The 23,892-nt window shown below is 42.1% G+C and overlaps 2 protein-coding genes across 3 annotated transcripts in view; one reads left to right on the forward strand and one right to left on the reverse strand.

The window, feature by feature from the left end:
- UBAC2 (UBA domain containing 2) overlaps window positions 1–23,892 on the forward strand; it is a 172,685-nt gene that overhangs the window by 28,890 nt on the left and 119,903 nt on the right. For both annotated transcript variants that reach the window (XM_046028266.1, XM_046028265.1), the window contains exons 2-4: window positions 2,340–2,467; window positions 4,639–4,758; window positions 5,292–5,401. In XM_046028266.1, the coding sequence (XP_045884222.1) occupies window positions 2,340–2,467; window positions 4,639–4,758; window positions 5,292–5,401 (358 nt within the window). The remainder of the gene's footprint in view (window positions 1–2,339; window positions 2,468–4,638; window positions 4,759–5,291; window positions 5,402–23,892) is intronic.
- GPR18 (G protein-coupled receptor 18) lies at window positions 8,727–15,134 on the reverse strand. The gene is made up of 2 exons (XM_046028268.1): window positions 14,928–15,134; window positions 8,727–11,725 (listed from the first exon to the last, which is right to left on the reverse strand). The coding sequence occupies exon 2, from the start codon at window positions 11,690–11,692 to the stop codon at window positions 10,697–10,699; it is 996 nt and encodes a 331-aa protein (XP_045884224.1). The 5' UTR covers window positions 11,693–11,725; window positions 14,928–15,134; the 3' UTR covers window positions 8,727–10,696.

A 23,892-nucleotide genomic window follows, 5' to 3' on the forward strand; every position in this document is an offset into this window, starting at 1 on the left:
CTCCGCATCGTCTTCACCTCTGGGATCCGCTCACCTAGCTGCCACCGTGAGCACTGGCAGAGGGAAACGCTATCCACTGCTTTTCAGCTATCTCCCCAGAAGTGACATCTGTCACACCGACTTGGCCAAAGCAAGTCATGTTGTCATACGGAACGTCAGCGAGGGGCGGGATGAGTGGCTCAGCAATCTTACCACGTGTCTGGAAAGAGAACAGGGACTCCCTGGCGGCTAGCACAGCCACGCTTTTTTTCGTGCTTAACTTTTCTCTAGCATTTATTTCCCTCTGACGCAATACATATTTAACCTAGTCTTGTGTATTTTCTTTTCTCTCCTTTCTAGACCACAAAGGAGGGGGCTTTGTCTATCATTAATGCTGTACCCCAGGGGCACGGGATAATGTGTGGTCGATCAGAAGTGCTTATTCATCGGGGCGCCTGGGTGGCTCAGTGGGTTAAGCCGCTGCCTTCGGCTCAGGTCATGATCTCGGGGTCCTGGGATCGAGTCCCACATCGGGCTCTCTGCTCAGCAGGGAGCCTGCTTCCCTCTCTCTCTCTCTCTGCCTGCCTCTCTATCTACTTGTGATCTCTCTCTGTCAAATAAATAAAAAATAAAAATCTTAAAAAAAAAAAAAAAGAAGTGCTTATTCATTTTCGGGAATGATGGGGCATGACCCCAGCCAAGCATTCGCTTCTTCGCTTGGTTACATGTAAGCCAGGCTGGGAGTGTGGAGCAGGGAGGGTGGAGGAGAGAGGAGGAGATGGTGTGAAATGAGAAGTGGGAGAAGGGCAGTAGAATTGCTGGTCGGTGGGGAGCGTCCGCTGAGATTTGAGACCGTGAACCTCAGGGAGATTAGCAGCTCAGCACTGTGACTTCTGCCAGCAACATCCCTGTGCCCCAGAGCTGGCAGGGCAGAGGCAGGAATGAAGGTTGGGGCCCATTTCACAAGATGAGGTGGAAGCCCAGGTTGAAGAAGGAAATGGGATCCTCGCTGCCCCTTCAGGGCGCAGCTGCGTCACCCCTGCTCCAACTTCCACCTTGTCGGAAAGATCCAGGAGCTCGCCTGTCCCGAAGGAAGCCCTTCCTCCTGCTGGTGCGAGTGGTGCCAGGAGCCGACTCCCCTGTAGGCATTCTTTTTTTCTTTTGCTTCTCATACACTTTTGAGGTAGCCTCTCTTCCCTTCGTTTTATAGGTGAGCAGAACAGAAGCTTCAGGATAGAATTTAAGTTGGTCAAGCTCACAGCCCCGGTGCTGTCCCGTACTTCTGAGGGGCGAGGCCATGAGGAGCCCTCTTAGTTTTTAGATTCCCTGGAGCCTTGGTTGCATCTGAGTCATGAGGACGGTATGCAGCTACCTTACTAGTGGTTCCGTGTAGATGTTTGCAGGCCCTTACCAGAGAGGAAACAGTTGGTCTATTTTTATGTACTTAAAATGGGTGCAATAACCACATTACCAACTGTAACTAGTAAATTCACTCCCAGGGAATTTCTTGTGAATACAATTAAAGTGTACTTCACACGATCTGAGAATGTTGCCATTGGTGATTCTTTCCTGTGGTCATTCTTTCCTATGGTCTTACGTGTTGATGATCTGAACACTTCGTATGTGTGGGGATCTGCGCTGGGCTCGACGGCCACAGAGAAGGGAGGTGATCTCCTCTCAGGCATTTTCAATGTGATCAGGAAGTCAAAAGAAGTATGAAACCTGACTATTCAAATGGTACCTGGAAACAAGGGTGCAGAGTGGGGGTAAAGCCCATGGGGCTGAAATGCTTCACTGAGACTGATGGAGGGAAGCAGAAACTGAGCTGGAACTTGGAGGCTGCGTGAGACTTAGACAAGGTTCTCCAGTGGAAAGCCGACTTGGGCCCCAGTGGTGGCCCCCGCACAAAATCTCGGCCTGCCACTGCAGGCAGCACAGCTGGCACGTCTAACTGCTTTTTAAATTTTTTTGAAAAAATGTTTTTGTGTGCGAATCTCATGCGTGCTCAGGAACTAACTCAGTTTGGTAGGAAACCCAGTCCTCTGTTTCTTCAACTTTGGTGACCATTTCTGAAAAGTATTCTGTGGAAGTTACTGGGTGTAAACTTGTTTTGGTCTCATGAGAGCCAAGTGACCTTGAACCCCTGCCAGCAAGTTCCACTTGTTTTCCAGTGCCCTTTGATCACTTCCCTCTGCAGGTAGAGGTTTTGATGATAGATGCTAATACGAATTAAATTCTAGAGTTTGTGAACGTTGTCTTCATTCTAATCCAAAGGAAGTGAATTTTCTTGCTTTTCACCCAAGTGGTTTTTTAAATCTTAGAATCAGTCATTCTAAAAGAAGTTTTCCTTTTCCCTCTAGATAAGGCACCTCTGTCCAAGGGTCTTCTGCTGGTGCCCAGTGCCCTGTCCCTTCTGCTAGCCCTCCTCCTGCCGCACTGCCAGAGGTTCTTCGTGTATGACCTCCAAGCTGTCAAGGACGACTTCCAGGTGAGCTCTGCTCATGGGCCTTTGCGAGGAGAAAGGCAGTATCTTTTCTCGGTGGGCTATTTTTTTTTTTCTGCTGTTCTTCTTTCTTTCCTGCTCTTCTTCGTCCCTCAAAGCCTCTAAATTTTTAAGAAATATTATTTATTTCTAATACTCCGTCAGCAAGTGAATTTTCTAGTTGTATTTATTAATATTTGCAGGAAAGCCGGTTGTAATGAAGCAATTGCAGTGTTTCCTTTTACTGGTAGGCACATCTCACCTTCACTTCTTACTCCCAGAAATGCAGTTTACAGCTTCAAAAGAAAAGCAGTGTTAAATCTGCTTTAATTATTAGTGTGCATTCTTAACGTTTTTAAAAGCAATTTTGTGCTTAGCATTTCTAAACTTTATATTCCCAATCTGAGTGTTGATTAGATGATCTAAGCTCTTCCAGCGCTAACAGACTGTGATTCCATGAGTTCCTTTGTAGTGGCAGTTACATCAAGTAGGAAATTTCCCTTGGGTTTGAATTTCTGGGAAGAGCAGAACTCTGTGGCTTTTGAGATTAGGGCTCATCTCTTTGAAGATGCTGGTGCTTGGTCTTGGCTGTGAGTGGAGCTTAAAGGGATGTTGTGGCACCAGCTCCAGCGTGAGGCTGTCCCCATACCACCAGGCAATTCCTGGGGACCAGCTGGGTGCCCTACAATTCAACTAAGTCCTGACGCCGTCCACCTGGTGGCAGCATCAGATTCCGCAGGTGAAGGCTTCAGCCTCACAAGGCTGCCCGCCCCGCCCCCATGCTAGTTGCAAAGCCAAAGTCACTACCTGTGCTTCTGACCAGCTCGCAGCAGATTAGAGATTACCGTGCTCTCCCCCTCGGGTATGAGATGCCAGTTGCAGGTCCAGGTTGTTCCTGGTACTTAGGACTGATTGGCTTTAAATCAGAGCTTCCCATGACCCCCTCCTTAGGTTTGATGAATTTGCTAGGGTGACTTTCAGAACTCAGAGAAACATTTTACCTGCTGGATTACCTGTTTATCATCAAAGGGTGGGATAAAAGACACAGCTGAATGTCCAGATGGAAGAGGAGGACACAGAGCTTCCATGGTCTCTCTGAGGTGCCTTGTGCTCACCAGCCTGGGAGCTCCCTGAACCCTGGCCTTCTGGATGTTAATGGAGGCTTCATGAAATCATTGGCCATTGGCAGCTGATCCAACCTCCAGCCCCTCCCTGTTCCCTCGTAGGTAGGTCAGAGGGTGGGACTGAAAGTTCCACCCCTCTAATCCCAAGGTTGGTTCCCCTGGCAACCAGCCCCCACTCTTAAGTGCATCTAAAAGTCACACATTGACACACACAAAAGACACCTTCCTGGCTTTCATCAGTTCGGGAATTCAAAGGATTTTAAGAGCTCTGTACCAGAAATGAGTGAAAACCAAATCTGTATTTTTTATTATAAGTCACAATATCACAGGGTGTTAGTGCAAATTATGGTATATAACGTGCTACCTTTCCTTTGCTAAATACTCGATTAGCCATTTTAAGCATAATATTCTACTTCTGGAACACTGACATCTTTTCTTCATGGTGATGTGATTAATGCCATTGCTCATGTTGGCTTTATCAAGTTCCTCTGAGAGGCTTTCCTTTATTTATCCAAATTGCTGCTTTCTGTCAGAATAGAATATTGCTTCCCTCTCATTTCAGTTGCTCTAATGCACTTCTGGACTCTGGCTGCACATTAGAGTCACCTTAACAAACCACACACACACACACACACACACACACACACACACACTCATGCCAAGACCTCACCCTAGACCAGTCAAGTTGAAAAATCTCGTGGTAGGCCTAAACGCTGGTGTACTCAAAAAAGACAAAAAACCAGGGGATTCTAGTCTGCAGCCAGCCCTGAGAACCACTGCTGTGAGGGAACAGAAGGCCCTTTGGCCCCAAGTTGGTACCTGTCTGATTTGGGGGATTGATTTGGTTTAGGTGGCCACATAGGCGGGGTCCCCTTCTAATGCGCTGCTTTATGGGCACCTGTGCCGTAAGGTGGGTTTTCCTTTCATGTGCATGTCATTAATTTATCAAATTAGGGTATTAAAATTAAGCAGTATGACGTAAATGTAATAAATTTGCTAAGGCAGAAATCTGAATAAATCCGACTCATTATTCTTTTTTAAATCCCCATTTAGATTTGGAGGTTGATATGTGGAAGAATAATTTGCCTTGATTTGAAAGATACTTTCTGCAGTAGTCTGCTTATTTATAATTTTAGGATATTTGAAAGAAGATATGGAAGCAGAAAATTTGCAGTAAGTTTTTATGTATTTTCCTTTTGCTACTTAGGTTATGGAAAAAAGTATTTTTGTTTTTTTATTTTTAAATAGTTTTATTTTGCTAAGCTTAGTGTTATTATTAACAATTATCTTCTAATTACATGATCCTCTGATTTGAAGCATGCATATTAGCCAAAGAAAAATTTTCAGTTTGAGCCACTTGCATAATAAAATGATAACGATAATAGAAAATATCAGGTGTGAGTGGCTAATAAAAATTTTTATTAGGATTTTTATATCAATAAAATTTTAATTGCTTATTTTGCTTAATGGTTTGTGTGTTACTTGTTAAAAATAAATCATGCTATGTCTTTTTTTTTTTACTATACTTAGAAATTATGAAAGTATTAATGCATTTGACCAATATGGCTTTACTCCCCTATTTTGAAAACCCTGTGCAACTAATAATAACAAATAAAAAAATGTACCTGAGTTCCTTTTAATTAAACAAATGTTAGTTTATTTTTTGAAGACTCCTTTCAGTAATGTTCTTCCTGTTTTATTTTTAGTCCTTTTTGCTGGGTTCCTGGGTTTTATCGGTTTTGGTTGACTTCATTCTCGTTGAGGCCGTGTGGTATTTCTTTGGTATTGCTGCAGCCGGGAATCTGCCTTCTGGATTGTAAGTAGCTCTCAAAGATTAGCTTAATAATTAGTTAAATCTGATTTAAGTTTTTGTACATGAAAGTTGGTAAAAGAATATTTTAAACTCTAAATGGGTAAAATTGACTTTTTGGGTAAAAAAATCCAATGTTTACTTAATCACATTTTCATTATGTCCTTGAAACAGAATCCATATTATACTCACTCTTTTTTTCAGCTTTGAAATAGTTTAGAGAATTTTTAGTGAATGTCCTGTTTTGGTCCAGAAGGTAGAATTAATTTTGTATTTTTATGATGAAATTTTGTCTGTAGTTTTATGAACTAACTAAACAAAATTTAGATTAGATTTGGAAACAATTTGTCTGAAGTTAAGCCTCTGAAGAATGATATTTTTAAAATTGGTATTTTATAGCCAGCTTGCAATAGCCAGCCTGTGTGTGTGTGTGTGTATGATTTCGTATTGTGTTTATCTTTAAAAACAAAACAAAACATGTATTAGTTTATGAAATAACTAGTATCTGAAAGTAGTTAGCACTTATAAATGACCTTAGAGCGTCTTGGAATTAAGTTCTGAGAAATAAGATACTATGAAATACAGATATCAGATATTTAAAATTCTGTGTATAATAACTTCTGCCTTATTTTAATTTAGCAATGTGTTCTTAGAGAACTGTTCGGGACTGAATGTATCTTAATTCAGAGTCACTTTGGATCGCCACATTAAAAATATAGTTAGTGACTGATAGCCTTCACACTTATGTTGTTCATATTTACAGTGTAGCCTTTGTGGGATTTATTTAATTATAGTTGCACTCATTAATTGAGGGTTGACCATTAGCTTTTTAAAAAAGTGTGATTCTGAATGATATCTGAATGGAGACAGATAAATTTCTGTGTCATAACTGTTACGCAGTTTTTGTCGAGTTCCATTGGTTATGATTATAATTAGATGGAGAAGTTTAAGTTGACCCTTCTGCTGTTGGGAAAATAGTGTAGTCACCCGGAACGACTCATGTTAATTCAGAAGAGAAGTAGCATTACCGAATCATTAGTTTTCCCCAAACAGTTCTCATCCAGGCTCATTCTTTTTGGTTTTCAATATGGCCTCCTGAGATACGGAAGTGTATTGAAAGACAGTATGAATGTTAATTCAGCCACCATCTGAATGAGAACATATTTCTCTTTCCTTTTCAAGTCATAAAGTATTACCAATGGCTTTTTAGAGTCCTGAAGTTTTCTCAAACATAGACTTCTTGGAACATCAATCTTTATTTCAGTAACCTCCACATTTTGTAAATACGTCTTTCATTAGACAGTAGCAGAGCTTCAGAAATTCAAGAGAGGAAACGACTCTTTTAGTCATTGTGCTTTATAAATTGCAGTTTTCTTCACGTAACATCTTGTTACCCTTTTTCTTTTGCCACCAATGCCAAATTTATTTGCACTCTCTACAATTCTTCATTTCTGTTTAGTTCTTTCTCTTTTCTTTTTTACCTCACTATTGTTAAAACTTGTGTTATAAATGTCACCAGCAACCAACTAATTTTTAAAGCCAGTGGCTTATTTTCAGTTGTTTTATTTGACCTTTCAGTAGCTCATAAATGCTTTGGGTTCCCATTATTTCACGAACTGACCCGCTCCCTGGAGCCCCAGCACACTGCTCTCTCATTGCGCTTTTTAATCTTGTTTACTGTGCGCAGCTCAGCCTTCCTCAGGCTCCCTGTGGGCTTCCTTGTCCTCCCATGGCTTCAGCTACAGTTAACATCTTTTGTTTCCCAGCTCTCTATTTGCAGCCCATATTACTCTCCTGATCTTGCTAGAGCCTCGTCTCCTAGTGACTTCTATGGTGTTCTGAGCTCTCATCTCTTCTGGTCTCCTCCTTTGCTGGGCTCCTATCTCCATTCATGGCATTTCCATCTGCCTGGTCATCCAGTCTTCCTCTTATCTCATCCTTTCTTCATCCTCAACACCAGGTCCTGTTAGTCCGAAGTCCTGTGTAAATCATTCATTCACCCCATCTTCTCTACTCCTGCTCTCAGGTCAGTCTAAACTCTAAGATGTTCTTTATTTATTTGAGAGAGAGAGAGCGCTAGAGCACAAATGGGGGGAAGGGCAAAGGGAGAGGGAAAAGCAGACTCACTGCTGAGCAGGGAGCCTGACACTAGGCTCAATCCCAGGACCCTGATATCATGACCTGAGCCAAAGGCAGATGCTTGCCCGACTGAGCCCCCCAGGCGCCCCTAAACTCCGATCTTTCCCTGTCTAGGTTGTTCCAGTATTTCTCTTACTAGTCTTCCTGTCCACTTCAAAGCATCCCATGCAATGTGGTTAGAAGTTATTCTTCCAAAATGCAAGTTCAACCAGGCCAGTCTTCCTTTTAAAATATTTTAAATCCTCACTTCCTTCAAAGTAAAATCAGCCTCGTTCAAGATGGCAGCAGCGCCGTCTGGAATAGTGGGAGCGCAGAGGCTTTGGTCAGATGTGCCGGATTGGACATCGCAGCTCTCCCACGTCACTCCTTGTGTATAATCCTGAGCAGGTTACTTCTCTCAAGTTCCCTTGCTGAGCTCGGTTTACAGTTGACCCTGATAGGTGAATTGAGGGTCAGTACTCTACTTCCCAGGCAGTGGCAAGAATTAAGTGAGCCCTTTCATGCAAACATCCTAGCGGTGACAACCCTGACCCCTCATACTGGATTTCTTCTTTCCCATCAGAGCCCTCATAATCTGGCCCCAGTCCAGTGTTTCAAGTCACTCCATCGGTCATTCAGCTCTTAACATGCTATGTATTTGTATTCTCATGCCCCCTTGGTTTTCCTTTCTGCACCCTGTCGCCCTTGGGAGGAGTAATTGCCCTTTTATGTGCATTCCAGCAAACTTATTAAGATCCCTAGCATTTATTACATTGTCATTGTAATTATTACCTGGGCTTTGCATGCCATCCTTCTGGCTGTTTGAGGGAGAACTAGTTTCATTTTATGTGCTCATTGCCTTGCATTCTATAATGTTGAAGGGATAGCCTTGATTGCAAATGTAGCTGCATAAGACTGTAAGGGAAGGTCTTTGAACCATAGGCCTGTTCATTTCATTTCTAGTGTCCTGCATAGAAAGTATACGTAGCATCTGATAGATTCTCAAGACTGTTATTTGAAATTCAGAAAATGTGACCATTATGTTTTGAAAATAAAGATAACACCATTAAAAGCTATGTATATTAGGTGCTTCTAGACACCCATGCCAATCACACGACTGTCCTTAAATACCTGTTATTTTTAGTTGTTAGTATTTACCTATGGATGTTATATTGTTTTTCAGAAATCAAAACTCTCCAGAATAAGTGGAATTTTGAGTTTTCACACATCATATTAAAAATGCATCTGATTATAGCTTAATAAAATTATTTTTTAATTGTGCTTTAGATTATCTATAGTTTTACTCTGAGAACCGTAACATATATTTTCACTTGTGTCAGTAGTTTTTTTTTGATTTTTGTGCTCCCAAATTAAGTTCTTCTCACCAAGAAAAACCATTACAGAGATCTTGCCATTTAATAAATTACCCACGGGGCTCCTGGCTGGCTCAGTCATGGTGCATGCAACTCTGGATCTCAGGGTTGTGAGTTCGAGCCCCATACTGGCTGAATTTAAAAACAAAATCTTTTAAAAATAAAAATAATGAAATAATAAAGTACATAAGAGTAGACTAAACCATATAGTTGAGAGCAGGCTATGACTGTATATACATACCATAAATCTGTATCAAGTATAAGAGTTATTTCCCATCTTTCAGACATATTTATTTGTTTAAAAGATATTTGCTAAAGTATCTTGCTCACTTGACTATTCAAACTAAAAACTTCAAGTAGTTTTCTCTTTGTGGAGAAACTGTGTCTCAGTACCACCTTGACACCTTTATCTTCTGTAGGTCTGAGAATGTTTATGTTCTGTGAACTTGTTTGCTTTTTATTGTTGAGAATTGGTGGTTGGCATAACAGGAACTTGGTTTCTACTCCTGGTTCTTCAACTGAGCAAGTTACATAACCTCATTGGATTTTAGTTCCTTTATATATAAAACAGACAAGTTAGACTAGAAGGTCATCTAAGGGATCTTCTAGTATTAAAAAAACTTTTTCCCTAAGAATATGAATTTACCCATGTTAATTATAGAAATCCATTTCTAACTAATGCATTTATTTGATTCTTAGTCCCATTAGGAGGTGATCATGTTAAGAGTAATGAAAGTGATTTAGCAGAGAGGAAGTTATGGTAGACTAATTTCCATAATATTTAGAATAATATGTGCTTTACAGATTATAGTTTACTTTCTTTTCTTTTTAAATAGGGAAGTTACTTGGTTTGTTACTTCATTAGGGGAAATTAAATGGCAAGGCTGGGGGAAGAATCCACAGTCCCTGACTAGTGCCGTTACACTGTGGTGTATGGCCTCGGAAAAAAATCGTCGTCTTGTAATGTGATGTTTAATCAATACGAAGAGCAATCTGTTGATATTGGAGAAATATATTTTACCTAACAGCAGAAACTTCGTGTCAGAGAAACGAACTTGGGTTATTGGGCAGAAATAGGGTCTGGGATTAGGTCTCTTGCATTGGTTGTAAGTAGAGTCTGGTGCATGGTAGGCTCTCAGTATTTATTGAATGACTATAGTATGTTTCCCGAGAAAAAAAATGAATTCAGAGTAGGGGAGGACTAATGGAGATTGCCTTTTCAGGCCCCTTGAGGTGATGGCTCCTGCTAATTTGGGTTGGTGACAAGTAACAGTGATGGGTTGAATATAGTTGTTTGTGTAGGAATCTTGGAAGTTTGGTGTTTAGAAGACAAACTATTTTAAGATTTAGACTGTCAATCCTGGGTGTAAATTAAACCAAAGGGAGCTTTGGTTTTGGCTTAATCAAATTATAATTTAATAACTTAAACTATTTCGAATAGTAAGTGGATTTTTTTTTTTTTTTGGCCTACTGACTTGATGTTGACTCAATTGCACATAGAATTAAATCCAAAAAGTTGCCAACTGTGTATTTAGATAAGGCTTGATCGTGAAATACAAATTGCATATTTTTCTCTCAGTAACTCACTGAGTTTGTATATGTTTCATACAAGTTTTGAAAATAAAAATGAATTCATTAAAATACTTAAGAATATTTAATTATGTTGTCACACAATAGATCCCACAAAAGTGTTTTTAAGTTTGTTTTTTTCAGGTGAGAAGGGACTTGGTAATATACAGAATATCCACTGACCTTAGGGTAGTTAGTAAAGTGAATATAAAGAAACTAAAGACAAAACCCTACTTATCGTTCAAAGCATTTCACTGTTTATGTTGCTTAGTGACCGTAAACTACCTGAGCGAAAGCTTTTTCTGCGCACGCTCCGAAGGTAATTGCGGTAGAGCATGACGCTGATGACGCGAGCCTGAAATTGTTTTGAAACAATGTAGTAGAGGATCACATCCAGACAGGTGCTGAGGTTCATGAGGAAGGTGGTAAAGGCTCCCCAGGGACTGTAACTGTTCTCCTCCCCTTCCAGCATCAGGAAAGCAAAACAGATGTGGAAAGGCATGAAGCAGACGATCACCTGTACCATGAGTGTGATGATGATTCTTATAGACTTCTCCTTGACTTTTGGTTTCAGCTTAGATGTCTTCCCGTGAAGGAGACTATGAATGATGACTAAGTAGCACCCAATCATGATGAACAGGGGAATCAAGAAAAAAAATATCAGTCGAGTGAAGTTCAACATGTTAATAGCTTTTAAGTGGATGATGTCAGAAATCTTCAGGCAGGTCGGGGGTGAGGAGGCTTTATCTGGGTCTTCATAGAGCAGCAGAAGTGGGATGGTGGTTGTCAAGGTCATTATCCAGACTCCCACGCATGCTAGCACGGCTTTGCCTGTGTTTTTAAGTTCTTTGGCATATTTTGGCTGCACAATGGCCATGAATCTGTCAGCACTAATTAAAGCAAGAAGCCATAGAGCAATGCTTGGGTAAAACACCGTGAGAGCCCCAAGAATCTGGCAGAAGTACTCTCCAAATGGCCATTCACCTTTTGCATAATAAAACATCCGAAAGGGTAAGCTTATTATAAATATTAAATCCAACAATGCTACGTTCATCATATAGATGGTCACAGTGGTTCTCTTCTTGGTGGTACAGCTAAAAACCCATAAGGCAGTGGCATTAACAAATAATCCGATTGTAAAGATACAGCTATAGAAGACAAGGGCCGCGATCTTGTATTCTTCTGGGTGTGAGTCGTTCGGAGGGCTAGGTTGAGCTGGATTGTGAGGAGTGGTCATCTTATAGTTTGTTGGGGGAACGGCACTTAGAAACTGCAAAATAGTAAACAAAAATAGGACTAAAACCCTTTGTTGAAAAATAAATGCTGAACACTCTCATAGTTGACTTGGCATGTCAGTGGATTTTAAATGTAAGAGTATTTTATGTTGTAGAGTCAACATATGTGTTGTACTCTTTATTAAGAAATACATTTCCTACGTATTGTTACTAATATGCACTGACCTAAAAATGGTCTGGTGAGTTATAAAGCACTGGCGCATTTATTCTTTTTTTTTTTCCTCTTTGCTCACTCCCTTTTCCCCTAAAGAATAACCTTTTTTTAAATGATTTTTCTGGTAGTGTGGAATTGGGTAGCAGTTATTCTTATAGTAAACATCTTTTTATTGGGACTAATTGGGAGAAAGCCATTCTGAATTTTGAATCTTACAAAATAGTTTGCTACTTTTTTTCATCTTTATTCTGTTTAAATGTTTTATAACCCAAGTTCGTAATATCCGAAAAATGAATTTTTACTCATTAAATATAGTTTTAGTATATAAAATGTGTATTAGAAAACTAATAAAGGAACCACATAACTGGTTAATTCACAGTAATTCTCGTTTGAAAATAACTTTTCCTTTTGCCTCCTATATCCCCACTGCTTTTTGCGTCCATAGGAATTCTCATTAATCAATGTTTGCCAAGTTGATGGATGAGTGAAGGAGGGACCCACAGCAACTACTTTCTGGTTTGCCAATGAATACTTGCTTGGTTAGTTATTAAACCTATTTATTTTTAAGTGGAAACACTTTCTCATAGTATTATGTTCTTTCTCGATTACCATAGGTCTAGAAACAGCAGTGTGTTGTGCCATGGTCCACAGATTAAGAACTTGACTCTTAGAACAATAGATGAGCTAGTTTTTAAGGCACAGTTGAAGTGCCTAACGCTGTCTTCCAGATGGTGTTTACCAGTGTCCTAGAAATGGATGTCAGTGGTGTGCACAGAAAGCAACACCTGGAGAGGAGGACATGGCTAGTATAGTAACTCTCATGCCCTCACTCTACCTAGATAGAGAGACTTAAGTATTACTCGTCAAATTAAATTTCAAGGAGGAATATCAAAGATAAGTAGTTATTAATTAGAAATCACTCAGTAACTTTAGGTGTATGCAGAAACTAATGCCCATCGCCAAAAAGACAATGTCCATTTCTTTTTTCTTTTTTTTAAACAATGCCCATTTCTAATGGAAAGGAGTTTAGCTGTGATTATAACCCTCGTCGACCCTCCTCAGAGTGAAACTTCCATCACCCATGATGCAACGTCAACAACAGTGATTTTAAAAATAACCTCGCTTACAAAGAGATGGAATCTTGTGGTATCCCCTTGAAACGTGGAGGTGTAAGAAAACTTTCCTTCAGAAATGTCACTTGGCAGAGTGGGCTGTCGCTAATTCAGCCCTGAGTCTCTCTTTAGTGAGAACTGTGGGGGTGATTTGCAGCAGTCTGGCTAGTAGCATCATGGGCTATTGATAATTTAAAATTAATTTGAGCAAAAATAAATAAATAAAATGAATTTGAGCAATTGCTGTGCACAAACACAAGATAAGTTTGTTTTTCCATTTCTTCCCCTTCTCCCTTTTTTCCTTCCTTCTTGACTATGGCTGGTTTGCTAAGTATCTAGGTTAGATATGATTCTGGATTAAATTCTATATATTAGTAGCCTGTATTAATTAAAATTTCCAAATATTGGTGTGACTAGAATTTTAATTCCTATCAAATGAGTAAAGTACTACATAGAAAAATTAAATCACCTGTGTTACACATAGAATAGTTTTGGAGACTTGACTCAAATTTTCATTTGAATTTTTAATTAGTAGCAGTTCTAATAAAAATGAAATTTTGTATCTTTTTTTTCTCTTTTGATATTGTTTCTGGACTCCCTTCCCCCAAGCTTATCCCTGAATTTGGCATGTAAATTTCATAGTTACAAACACTTTTTTTTTTTAAGAGATTTTATTTATTTGACAGACAGAGATCACAAGTAGGCAGAGAGGCTGGCAGAGAGCGGGATGCAGGGATCCTGCATGATCCCAGCACCTTGGGATCATGACCTGAGCTGAAGGCACAGGCTTTAGCCCACTGAGCCACCCAGGTGCCCCACAAACACTTTCTGAGTAAATCTTTTAACCTCCATTGGGCTCAAGCTGCTTTTATGTCACCAACACTTGTATTCATTTGCTAAAGGTTGAAAAAATATGTGTGATGCATGTTTTAAAGGCATTTCCAGACAGGTTGTGCTGTTGTACACACAAATGCATTTTTGGATAATTATTAAAGAGTGATTGGCTTTCTTTTTTTTTTTTTTTTTAATTTATTTATTTGACAGACAGCGAACACAAGCAGGCAGAGAAGCAGGCAGAGAGAGAGAGGAGGAAGCAGGCTCCCTGCTGAGCAGAGAGCCCGATGCGGGGCTCGATCCCAGGACCCTGGGATCATGACCTGAGCCGAAAGCAGAGGCTTTAACCCACTGAGCCACCCAGGCGCCCCGAGTGATTGGCTTTCAAGTCAGTGTTCTTAAAACTTTAGATTCAGTAACTATTCTTTTTTTTTTTTTTAAAGATTTATTTATTGGGGGGAGTGGGGAGGAGCAGAGGGAAAAAGAGAAACAGAGAATCTCCAGCAGACTATGCTTGATGCGGGACTTGAGCTCAAGACCCTGAGATCATGACCTGAGCTGAAATCAAGAGTCAGATGCTTAACTGACTGAGCTAGCCAGGCTCCCCATAGTCTTTTTTTTTTTTTTTTTTTTTTTTTCCCCCGGGAAGCGTTTAAGTACATCTTGTGAAACAGTATAATTGAAACCAAGTGACAAAGACTCCTAAATATGCTTATGATTTATCATAACATTTTCCTTAAGTTGAAAAAAGTTACAGTTACTATTAATGTAAAACAATGTTGAAAATAAGTAAAAAATCACATTAATAGTGCAGGAAGACGACAACATAACCCATTTCAAGGTCCTTTGCTAGCATAGTGTCAGTAATGTATTATCAAAACAAATTATTTTGAAACTTAGTAAGTACAGCACTACTTTTTTTCTCTGTTACATACAAAGTTATCACAATATTACTGACCACTTTTTCCATGCTGTGCTTTTCATCCCCATGCCTTACTTACAACTGGAAGTTTGTACCTCTGAAGTATAGCATTACTTGGTGATAATCTGGGATGAAATGAACTAAACACTACTTACCTCCTGTCCATCAAATGGCTGTGTTAGAGAGGAACATTTTTCTTCATATCCAGGTATATAAAAAAGATATCTTGCGTTAAAATAGCTCTTTCTAAAAATGGTGTATTTAAGAAATGTAGTATTTCTTTTGTCTGAGGTCTTCTTTTCATTTACAAAGTTGTTTCCAATATAACACTTGGCAGAGGAGTTGGTATTCACCCGGCTGTAATTGCCGCTTTGTCTCTTTCAGGAAGTACTCTCTGAAATAAGGCTTTTCAACTTATGACTTTACCCTGGCTGTGGTTTCTCTCACAAATGATTTGTTTATGAAGTCATGATTAGCATAAACCCCTCCTGAAATGAAGGCATATAGTTAAGAGAATCAGACAAAAAGAGGAAAACGTATTCAGGTCGTTTACTCGGATGCTGAAAGGGAGAATGAGATTTGGTGTTGACTAGGATGGGTTTCATAGTATAGCTTCTTCACTTTTTTTTTAAGATTTTTTTTTTTTTTTTTAATTTATTTGACAGACAGAGATCACAAGCAGGCAGAGATGCAGGCAGAGAGAGAGGAGGAAGCAGGCTCCCCATGTGGGGCTCGATTCCAGGACCCTGGGGTCATGACCTGAGCTGAAGGCAGAGGCTTTAACCCACTGAGCCACCCAGGCGCCCCAGCTTCTTCACTTTTTAAGCTGTGTGACTTTGTCTATTTACTTAATCCCAGTGAGTCTCTGTTCCTACTTAGTCTCTATACAGTTGAGGTAGAACTAATACTCATCTGGTAGGATTGTGACCCTAAATCAGAAAAATCCCATGTTCTTAACATAGTGCCTGGCACTTTGTACAAATTTAGGTACTCTGAAACAGAGTTAACCCTTCACCACAAAGTTCCTGAAATCATAAAATACCTACTTTTATTGTTAAGATATTTCCGAGTGGTTAAAATTGGGGTCCTCGGTTATTTGCTTCTGTCTTGCATATGCATTTATGCACTTTGGTTTGTTTTTTTTTTTCCCCCCAAGAGAGAGGAGTGAGTGTGAGGTGGGTGGGGGCGGGAGGGGCAGAAGGAGAAGGAGAAAAAAATCTCAAGCAGATTCCCCCCTAAGCACAGGGCTTGATCTTGGGACCCTGAGATCATGACCTGAATGGAAGTCAGGAGTCAGATGCTTAACCGACTTGAACCACCCAGGTACCCCCCACTTTATTTTTTAATCCCCAATGCATTCCATCCTTTTCTGTCACATGGAAGTCTAGAAATAATCCCTGTTGTGTAAACATCTCTGCAGATTGCTCTGAAAGGACTGGAATTCTTCAGTGGACTAATTTGCATGTTGGGAGTATTTCACCCTCGAAAGGGAAATGAAACCAGTGGGAAGGGAAGTGAGCAACCCCAGTCATCGCCTGCCTCATTACATTAAATTTTTTACTTTCTGTTTTCTTTAAAAAAAATTATCTTATTTGCTTGTATTAAAATTTTACTTATCTTTATGTTTGGTGATGCATGATTTGTCAACTTTGTAAGGGTACATGAACTTCACTGTTTGCTTTTTGAATTTAAAACAGCTTGAGGGCTCATGTTCTTTTTGTCCATGTTCTTTTTTTATGGATAAAACCATAGTAAGCCTGTGACTTATAAAGTTATTTAAATTCTTGCCTTCGGGGAAAGTACTTTTTTTTTTTTTTTTTAAGATTTTATTTATTTATTTGACAGAGATCACAAGTAGGCAGAGAGGCAGGTAGAGAGAGTGGGAGAAGCAGGCTCCCTGCTGAGCAGAGAGCCCAGTGTGGGGCTCAATCCCAGGACCCTGGGATCATGACCTGAGCTGAAGGCAGAGGGTTTAACTCACTGAGCCACCCAGGTGCCCAAGTACTTTTTTTTTTTTTTTTTTAAGATTTTATTTATTTGACAGAGAGAGAGATCAGAGGTAGGCAGAGAGGCAGGCAGAAAGAGAGGGGGAAGCAGGCTTCCCGCTGAGCAGGGAGCCTGATGTGGGCCTTGCTTCTGGACCCTGAGACCATGACCTGAGCCGAAGGCGGAGGCTTTAACCCACTGAGCCACCCAGGCACCCTGGGGACTAAGTACTTTCAACTTTGATAACCTGTCATCATCATAATGGGTTTTAGAAGCATTGACAGCAACCTAAGCAACTCCTTCTTGTGTCCATGAGGATGCAAAGCCCAGGAGGGCCAGTCCCTTGCTGAGGAACTCAGACCCGCCCGCCCCGCTCCCCCAGGTCGGTGCCCCCCCCCCCCCCAGGCTGCTGGAATCCACTTGTTACGCATTGGCGGATTCACCAGACAGGACTCATTCCTTGCTCCCTTACGTTCACGGGGTTTTGCGCATGGGTTTGTGCTTCACGTGCGGTTCAGGAGTTTGCTATTCAGCTGGAGTAGGATCCTCTTACCTGCAGATCCAGTCTTTCCATTGCCTTAATTTCATATACCCTGTCACAAGTTGTTGTTGTTTTTTTTTTCATTAAGTGTTGATTAATGCTCTCTTTGCCGCTACAATCAACCGGTGCAGTGATGGCATGTAGCTCATTAAGATCGGAGTCCTTTATGGAAAACAGGGAAATTGGTTTTTTCCAACTTGCCAGTCTTGCAGAGAGATGCAGACGTGCCGCTTGAGGGTAGATCAGCTCTCGCTTCCCACGTCCTCTCCGTTTTCCCAGCGTGGGGCCTTCTGCATTGGCTCTTCCCTACCTTCCGTGTGCTGTCCCACCAACAGTAACATCCCTTGGCTTGGCCAGCGGCTGTGTGTCCTGGGGTCTTAGTTCCGGTGCTGCCCTTTCCAGGAAACCTTCCCTGGCCTCTGGAGCCGGGTTGGTGATTCTCCCTGTAAGGTTCCTTGGCACTTGGTTCTTGTCCCCGTGGCGGCCTGTGTATTATTGTGGACTATGTCCTGCCCTGTTCTCCTCCACAGATTGGCCTGTGTTGTGTGTGTGTGTGTAGCAAGCATTTAATAAATATTGGTGGGCTGCGTGACTGAAAATGCAGGTAAAGAAGTGGAGGGTCGAGGGAGTCGCGGCCGAATCGTCGAGCCGGGTGACAGCATCAGGGATGCTCTGACCTTCCTAAAGGAGGGGACCTGCCAGTGTAGACACTCAGGCTCAGGGCAGTGACCCTCCTCTCCTCTCCATGAGCCCTGTGGTGCTTCTCACCGTTCCCTGTGTCCCTGGTCCTCCACAACACCTTCATGTTGGTTGTAAAAAAGAAGGACAGTGAGAAGAATTCCCCCATTTGGCAGCGAGTAAACAATGGATCAAGAAGTAAAAACTCTTACAGTGTCCAGTTTGCTTTTTTTTTTTTTAAGATTTTATTTATTTATTTGACAGGCAGAGATCACAAGTAGGCAGAGAGGCAGGCAGAGAGAGCCCAATGTGGGGCTCAATCCCAGGACCCCGGGATCATGACCCGAGCTGAAGGCAGAGGCTTTAACCCGCTGAGCCACCCAGGCTCCCCTCCAGTTTGCTTTTTTTTTTTTTTTTTAATTTAATTTTATTTCTTTGACAGTCAGAGATCACAAGTAGGCAGAGAGGCAGGCAGAGAGAGAGAGAGGAGGAAGCAGGCTCCCCGCCAAGCAGAGAGCCCGATGCGGGGCTCAATCCCAGGACCCCGGGACCATGACCCGAGCGAAAGGCAGAGGCTTTAACCCACTGAGCCACCCAGGCGCCCCCAGTTTGCTTTTTTAATCCTTGAGCTTAATGACGTTTTTTATTAGAGTAGAACTTCCCTCATTCTGGTACTGTTCATGCCGCTGTACTTTCCTCACTTATTTTGGAATATGGGGGAAAGAGACGTTTGTTACCTTGCAGAGGAGGGACTTCACATGTCCCAAGGGCTTCACTTCCTTCGCTTTGTGAAATGATCTGCTTTTAGTCCATTCTTGAATCCTGGTTTAGAGGTCAGTGAATTTTTATTTTAGCACTTGAGTCCAGTTTTTGAGTGAATATAGTTTAGTTAGGCCAATTTCATAATTCTTTGGAAGGATGTAGTTAATAGATTGATACAGTAAGTCCCAGTTATATTTGTCCAAACCACGGATAGATTCTGTTTCCTGTGGTTAACATATTCTCTCTCTCATCGCACATGCAAGGGGCAGGGATCTTGTTCTGATTCTTTACCCAAGCGTTTTGGGGAAAGGATCACTGTTCTTTTTTTTTTTTTTTTTTTAAAGATTTTATTTATTTATTTGATAGACAGAGATCACAAGTAGGCAGAGAGGCAGGCAGAGAGAGAGAAGGAAGCAGGCTCCCTGCTGAGCAGAGAGCCCGATGCGGGGCGTGATCCCAGGACACTGGGATCATGACCTGAGCCACCCAGGTGCCCCAGGATCACCATTCTTAATGTTTGCTTCTTCCAGTGAGGGTGGCCATCAACCCAGAAGGCTGGAGTGGTTGGTAGACAGCCTGCCTGTCCCCAAGAAGAGGGTCGGGAGGGAAGTGAGGAGTGCCGTGAACCAGGGTGGGGGCGGGGCTGGGTACTGTTCGGTGACCTGAACGGTTTCCTACTTTGATGTTATAGAATCTTTGTTGCCCTGCCCCTCTCTCTGTCAAACTTGTATCTCCACGGACTGTTCTGTTTTGTGTGTGTGCATGTGTGTGTGTGTGTGTGTTTTGTTTACTTTCACTGAGGGAGCTATATTGAGTAGTGTCTTCTGGATGAAGAAGATGGAGGTACAATTCGTCTAAATCTGTTTTTACAAAAAGTGTCCGCACCTTATAGCTGCAGTCCTTCGGCCAAGTTGATAAGAACCTCCTTTTTACTTGATTTCCTTAATTGTATTACAGATTTAGCAATTCCCAAATTCCTTTTCCTTGGCAATTTTTGTACAGTTGAAAAACTTTACAAGCATATAAAGAATCAAGCAGTTACTTCACTCACAGCAAACATATTGAGCCTACATAACCAAAGCGATCTGTAATTCTAGTTAAAATAGGCCTAAATCGCAATGAAAGTAGAGTTCCTTAAAGATAGTAAAGATTCTCTCACTTAGAGGATTTTAGCAGAAGGCTGCCATGTAACAGTGAAATGAGTCCTGGACCCACTGAAACCCTGCAGGACCCCAGGCCAGGAGGCAGCAGTGTGGCATTGCACTAGCCAACTAGAGACCCAGAGTCCAGAGGACAGAACTCTCCGGTTCCTGTGAGGTACGTGGTGGCCTTCTACGGACTCTGGTCTCACAGTCAAAGGAAATAGTATATTCCAGAATGCAACTGGAAATTCTTGTGGGTTGCTGGTGGGAGTCTCAGTTCGGAGAATAGTTGGTTACTAAGTAGTAAAATGAAAATACAGCTACCCGCAGACTCAGATTGCATTCCTAGGTAGACATGGGTGCTCCTGGGCCTCAGGAAACATAGATAAGAATGTTCATAGTAACATTGTTTCTAGTAGCTCTGGAACAACCACAAGTTCAGCTGTAGAATGGATGAACTGGTTGTTGTATAGATATACAGGTCAATGCTTTTCACGATTGAAATGAATCCCATAGCAGGCACATGCCACAATATGGGTGAATCTTGGGTATATAGAGTTCAGTGAAAAAAGCCAGACGGGAAGGAATTTATATTGTATGAATTCCAGAAAGTAGAGCAAACGGAAATCAGATTTAGCAGGTCTCATGCTTAAGTGCTGAAACTCTTTGGAGGGTTGTGGGAGGATACAGTGAAAAGGAGGGCTTACCGGAGAGCTTCTGGGATGCTGGCAAGTTCTAGTTATTGACCTAAGTGCTCTTAACTCTAGTGTTTATTTTGTGATAATTCATTTAACTGTGTATTTTCATTCCGTCTTTGTATCTGTAAGGGTGTCTGTAGAGAGAGATTTTAAGATGAGTCAAGAAGGGCTCATTCGTAGCGGCCTCATGACACAGAATTGGAGCCTCGTCAGGAAAGGGGAAACCAGCAGGACTGTGGCCTTGTCATGACCCCCGCCCCTTTGGGACGAAGAGATCCAGGGCAGGAGAGGTTTCTAGAAGGTGGAGGGAGGGAAACCTGCTTGGAGAAGAGTGGTGACTTTCTGTTGAGGGAAGCTTGCAAGAGGGAACCACGGGAATGAGTCCCCCAGCCTTGGGTTTCTCTCCACTCAAGTCTGCTCAGAGGCCCCCATCAGCAGAACACAGTGGAAGCTGGAGGCCCGGGGCCTTCCGATGCCATCTGTACCCTCAGCTTCGTGGACAGAGCAGGGTGGAGAAGGGAAAAGGAGCAAATGGATTTCTCAGCACGCTGCACCTTTTAGTATGCGTGTTACATTTCGTTTTCAAGAAGGCTTTTTTTTTTTTTTTTCCCCCAACTTGTGCTTTGAGTTGGCAGAGACTGGGTTGGGTGTTTCTGCCTCTTGGAAGCTGTTTCTACGAGTGATTTTTTAAAAACACCTTGTCTCGGTTCTTACCTGTGAATCATCTCATTCCTTAGAGCTTGTGTAAATAAAGTCCATGTTTTAGACACCAGAATACTAGTTCTCTTTGTCTTTCTCCTGCCTGAAATGTCCCCCTTTTCCCTTTGTGGCACATTTTAATTTTTCCTGGGAATTTTCAGACTGGGAATGGTTAGTGTGGGAGCTTTACCTCTGCCACTAATTAATTGGCCCAGTTATCTTAAAAAAAAGTTCATTTCTCTGATCATCACCCTTCACAAGTGAAAGAAAGGGGAAGTTGGATAAGCTTTCTGGAAAGGCCTCCCACATTCGGCACCGCACAACTCTAAGGCGCTCTTCCCACTGCGGTATTTTCTCTTTGTCTCCCTCTGAATTTTTGTAGGGCACCAGGTGAGAGACATGGGCCCGAACCTGAGGCTCTGTGCCCTCATGTCACTGCACATAAACCTCACTGTGTCTGAGATGCATTTGGGGAAGCCTCAACGTGTGTGTAGGTGTCTGGGGTCTCCTTCGAAGCAAAGCTCCCAGAGCCCTGAGGGGTGTGCATGGTTCTGGCCTTTGCCCTCCGTCCCCGTTTCCTGTTGTGATGGTTTTTTTTGCCTCATTTTCCCTTTATCTTTAAGTCAACTTGACTCCTCTTGACAGATTTGATTTTATTCATTCTTTATACGGTAATCCGTTTCTAGAAGCTTGTCAGGTGGTCGCAGCTAATTTGCCTGTCTGCTTTGACCTTCGTCCTGTAACCCGTCCTTTTCCACAGGGCAGGCAGCAGGTGCGGCTGTGAGAACACGCCAGGTCCAGACTGCCCTCTGTCGGTCACTTGGTCCCCACCCTCTGCCGGGAGATCTGTCGTTCTTGGTGGCGGAGGAGCTAGGAGCTCATGGAGACACTATAATCAACCTGCAGAGGAGGACACGGAAATGTGCGGGCTGTTTGTTTCCTTGGTAATAAAGCTCTGCTGATTTCTCGGTGACTCAGAAGAGCTTTTTGCCAGCACTCTCCCTCTTATGCTCGAAGAATTAACGTGCTCCCAGTGATGAGTCAGTTGAGTTTTTGCAGCGATGCTGTCGTCTTAATGCTTCTACTTTTCTTGTGGATATATATTTTTTAATTTTTAATAGGCTCCACACGCAGTGTGGGGCTCAAACTCTCAACCCCGAGATCAGGAGTCACATGCTGTGGCAAGTGAGCCAGCCTGGTGCTCCTTGTGTGGATATTCTTGATGAGAAATGTATGACCTTTGGTTCGAACAGCCTCTTGCCACCTGCAAGCCACACGGTCTAAAAGAATCTTAACAGGCAGGGGAAGGGAGCCGGTGGGTAGTGCCGTCCTCGGCAGCCTGCGGGACTGTGTGTTTGGACCGAGGGATGCAGACCTTTGGGCGGCTTCATCCTGCCTCTAGTGCGGGCTTCACTCTCCCAGCAGTAATCGGAGGTTTTAGAACTGGGAGTTACAGGTGCCTGGGATGTCTGTCGCTCCCTCGACGGCACTGTCTTGTCTCGTGTTGTGCGTCTGTCTTATTAACGAGCCCCTGGCACCCTCGTCCCCCGGGGCTTCGGAGCGCCCAGCAGAAGCCTCCCCAGTTAGTAGGCCCTTGGGAAGTAGGCCATGGATTTGACTAGTGTTTGTGTGTTTCTTTTTCTGTGAGAAAGAAAACGATGCCATGTCCCCAGAATCAAATACCTCATGTTTCTAGGTAGATAGGATCACAAAGACGTATCAAGCCAAAGAAAGAGCCAAAAACAGAGATTGGGGTTGGTGGAGTACCAGCCCTGGGCGGGGACGTGTTTGGGCAGGAAAAACATTTGCTGTGTGGGAGAAGTTCAGACCATTTATTTCCGTTGGAGAACCTGCGGAAGTAGTGTAGATTGCTCGTGTGTTATCTCATCCCCCGTGACATTTCAAGGCTCAGTGCCCGGAACCCTGTGCTTTTACTGCCACCTACAGATGGTCATCTGCTCTGAAGTCTTACTGAGCAGGAAATAAACTTTTTACTTATTTTTGAAATAAAAAATTTAGAAAGCTATTAATTGGTAGAAGGTAATAAAAATATTTTAATGTTAATTTCTAAGTATTTCTGTATTCCGTAGTATTCGGTAATTGACATGTCCTCATTCCTCTAACAAAATATTTTGGCTTATGGACCGTATCTTCCTGCAATGCATGTTATCTTTTTTAGGAACCGTTTTCCTCTGTAGGCCTGTATCCCTGGGCCAGGGCTGTGAGAAGATTCCGTTTTAAATGTTATTTGTGCCTGATATTCTGTTAGTTAAATGTAAAGGTGGCCTTGGAACAAATTTGATAGGGTTTTTAAAATGTTTTGGGGCATGTGGGTGGCTCAGTAGTTGAGTGTCTGCCTTTGGTCCTGGGCTCCTGGGATCACAGGAAGCCTGCTTCTCCATCTCCCGCTCCCCCTGCTTGCTCTCTCTGTCAAATAAATAATCTTTTAAAAAAATAAAAGAAAATGTTTTAATTATGGGAAAATAAAACAACATGAAATTTACTGTCTTAACCTTTTTTTTTTTTTAAGATCTTATTTATTCGAGAGAGAGAGACAGAGATAGCAAGAGAGAGAGCATGAGTGGGGAGGAGAGGGAGAAGCAGGCTCAACTCG

This window comes from Meles meles, chromosome 14 (assembly GCF_922984935.1).
Source record: "Meles meles chromosome 14, mMelMel3.1 paternal haplotype, whole genome shotgun sequence".
NCBI classification, from domain to species: Eukaryota; Metazoa; Chordata; class Mammalia; order Carnivora; family Mustelidae; genus Meles; species Meles meles.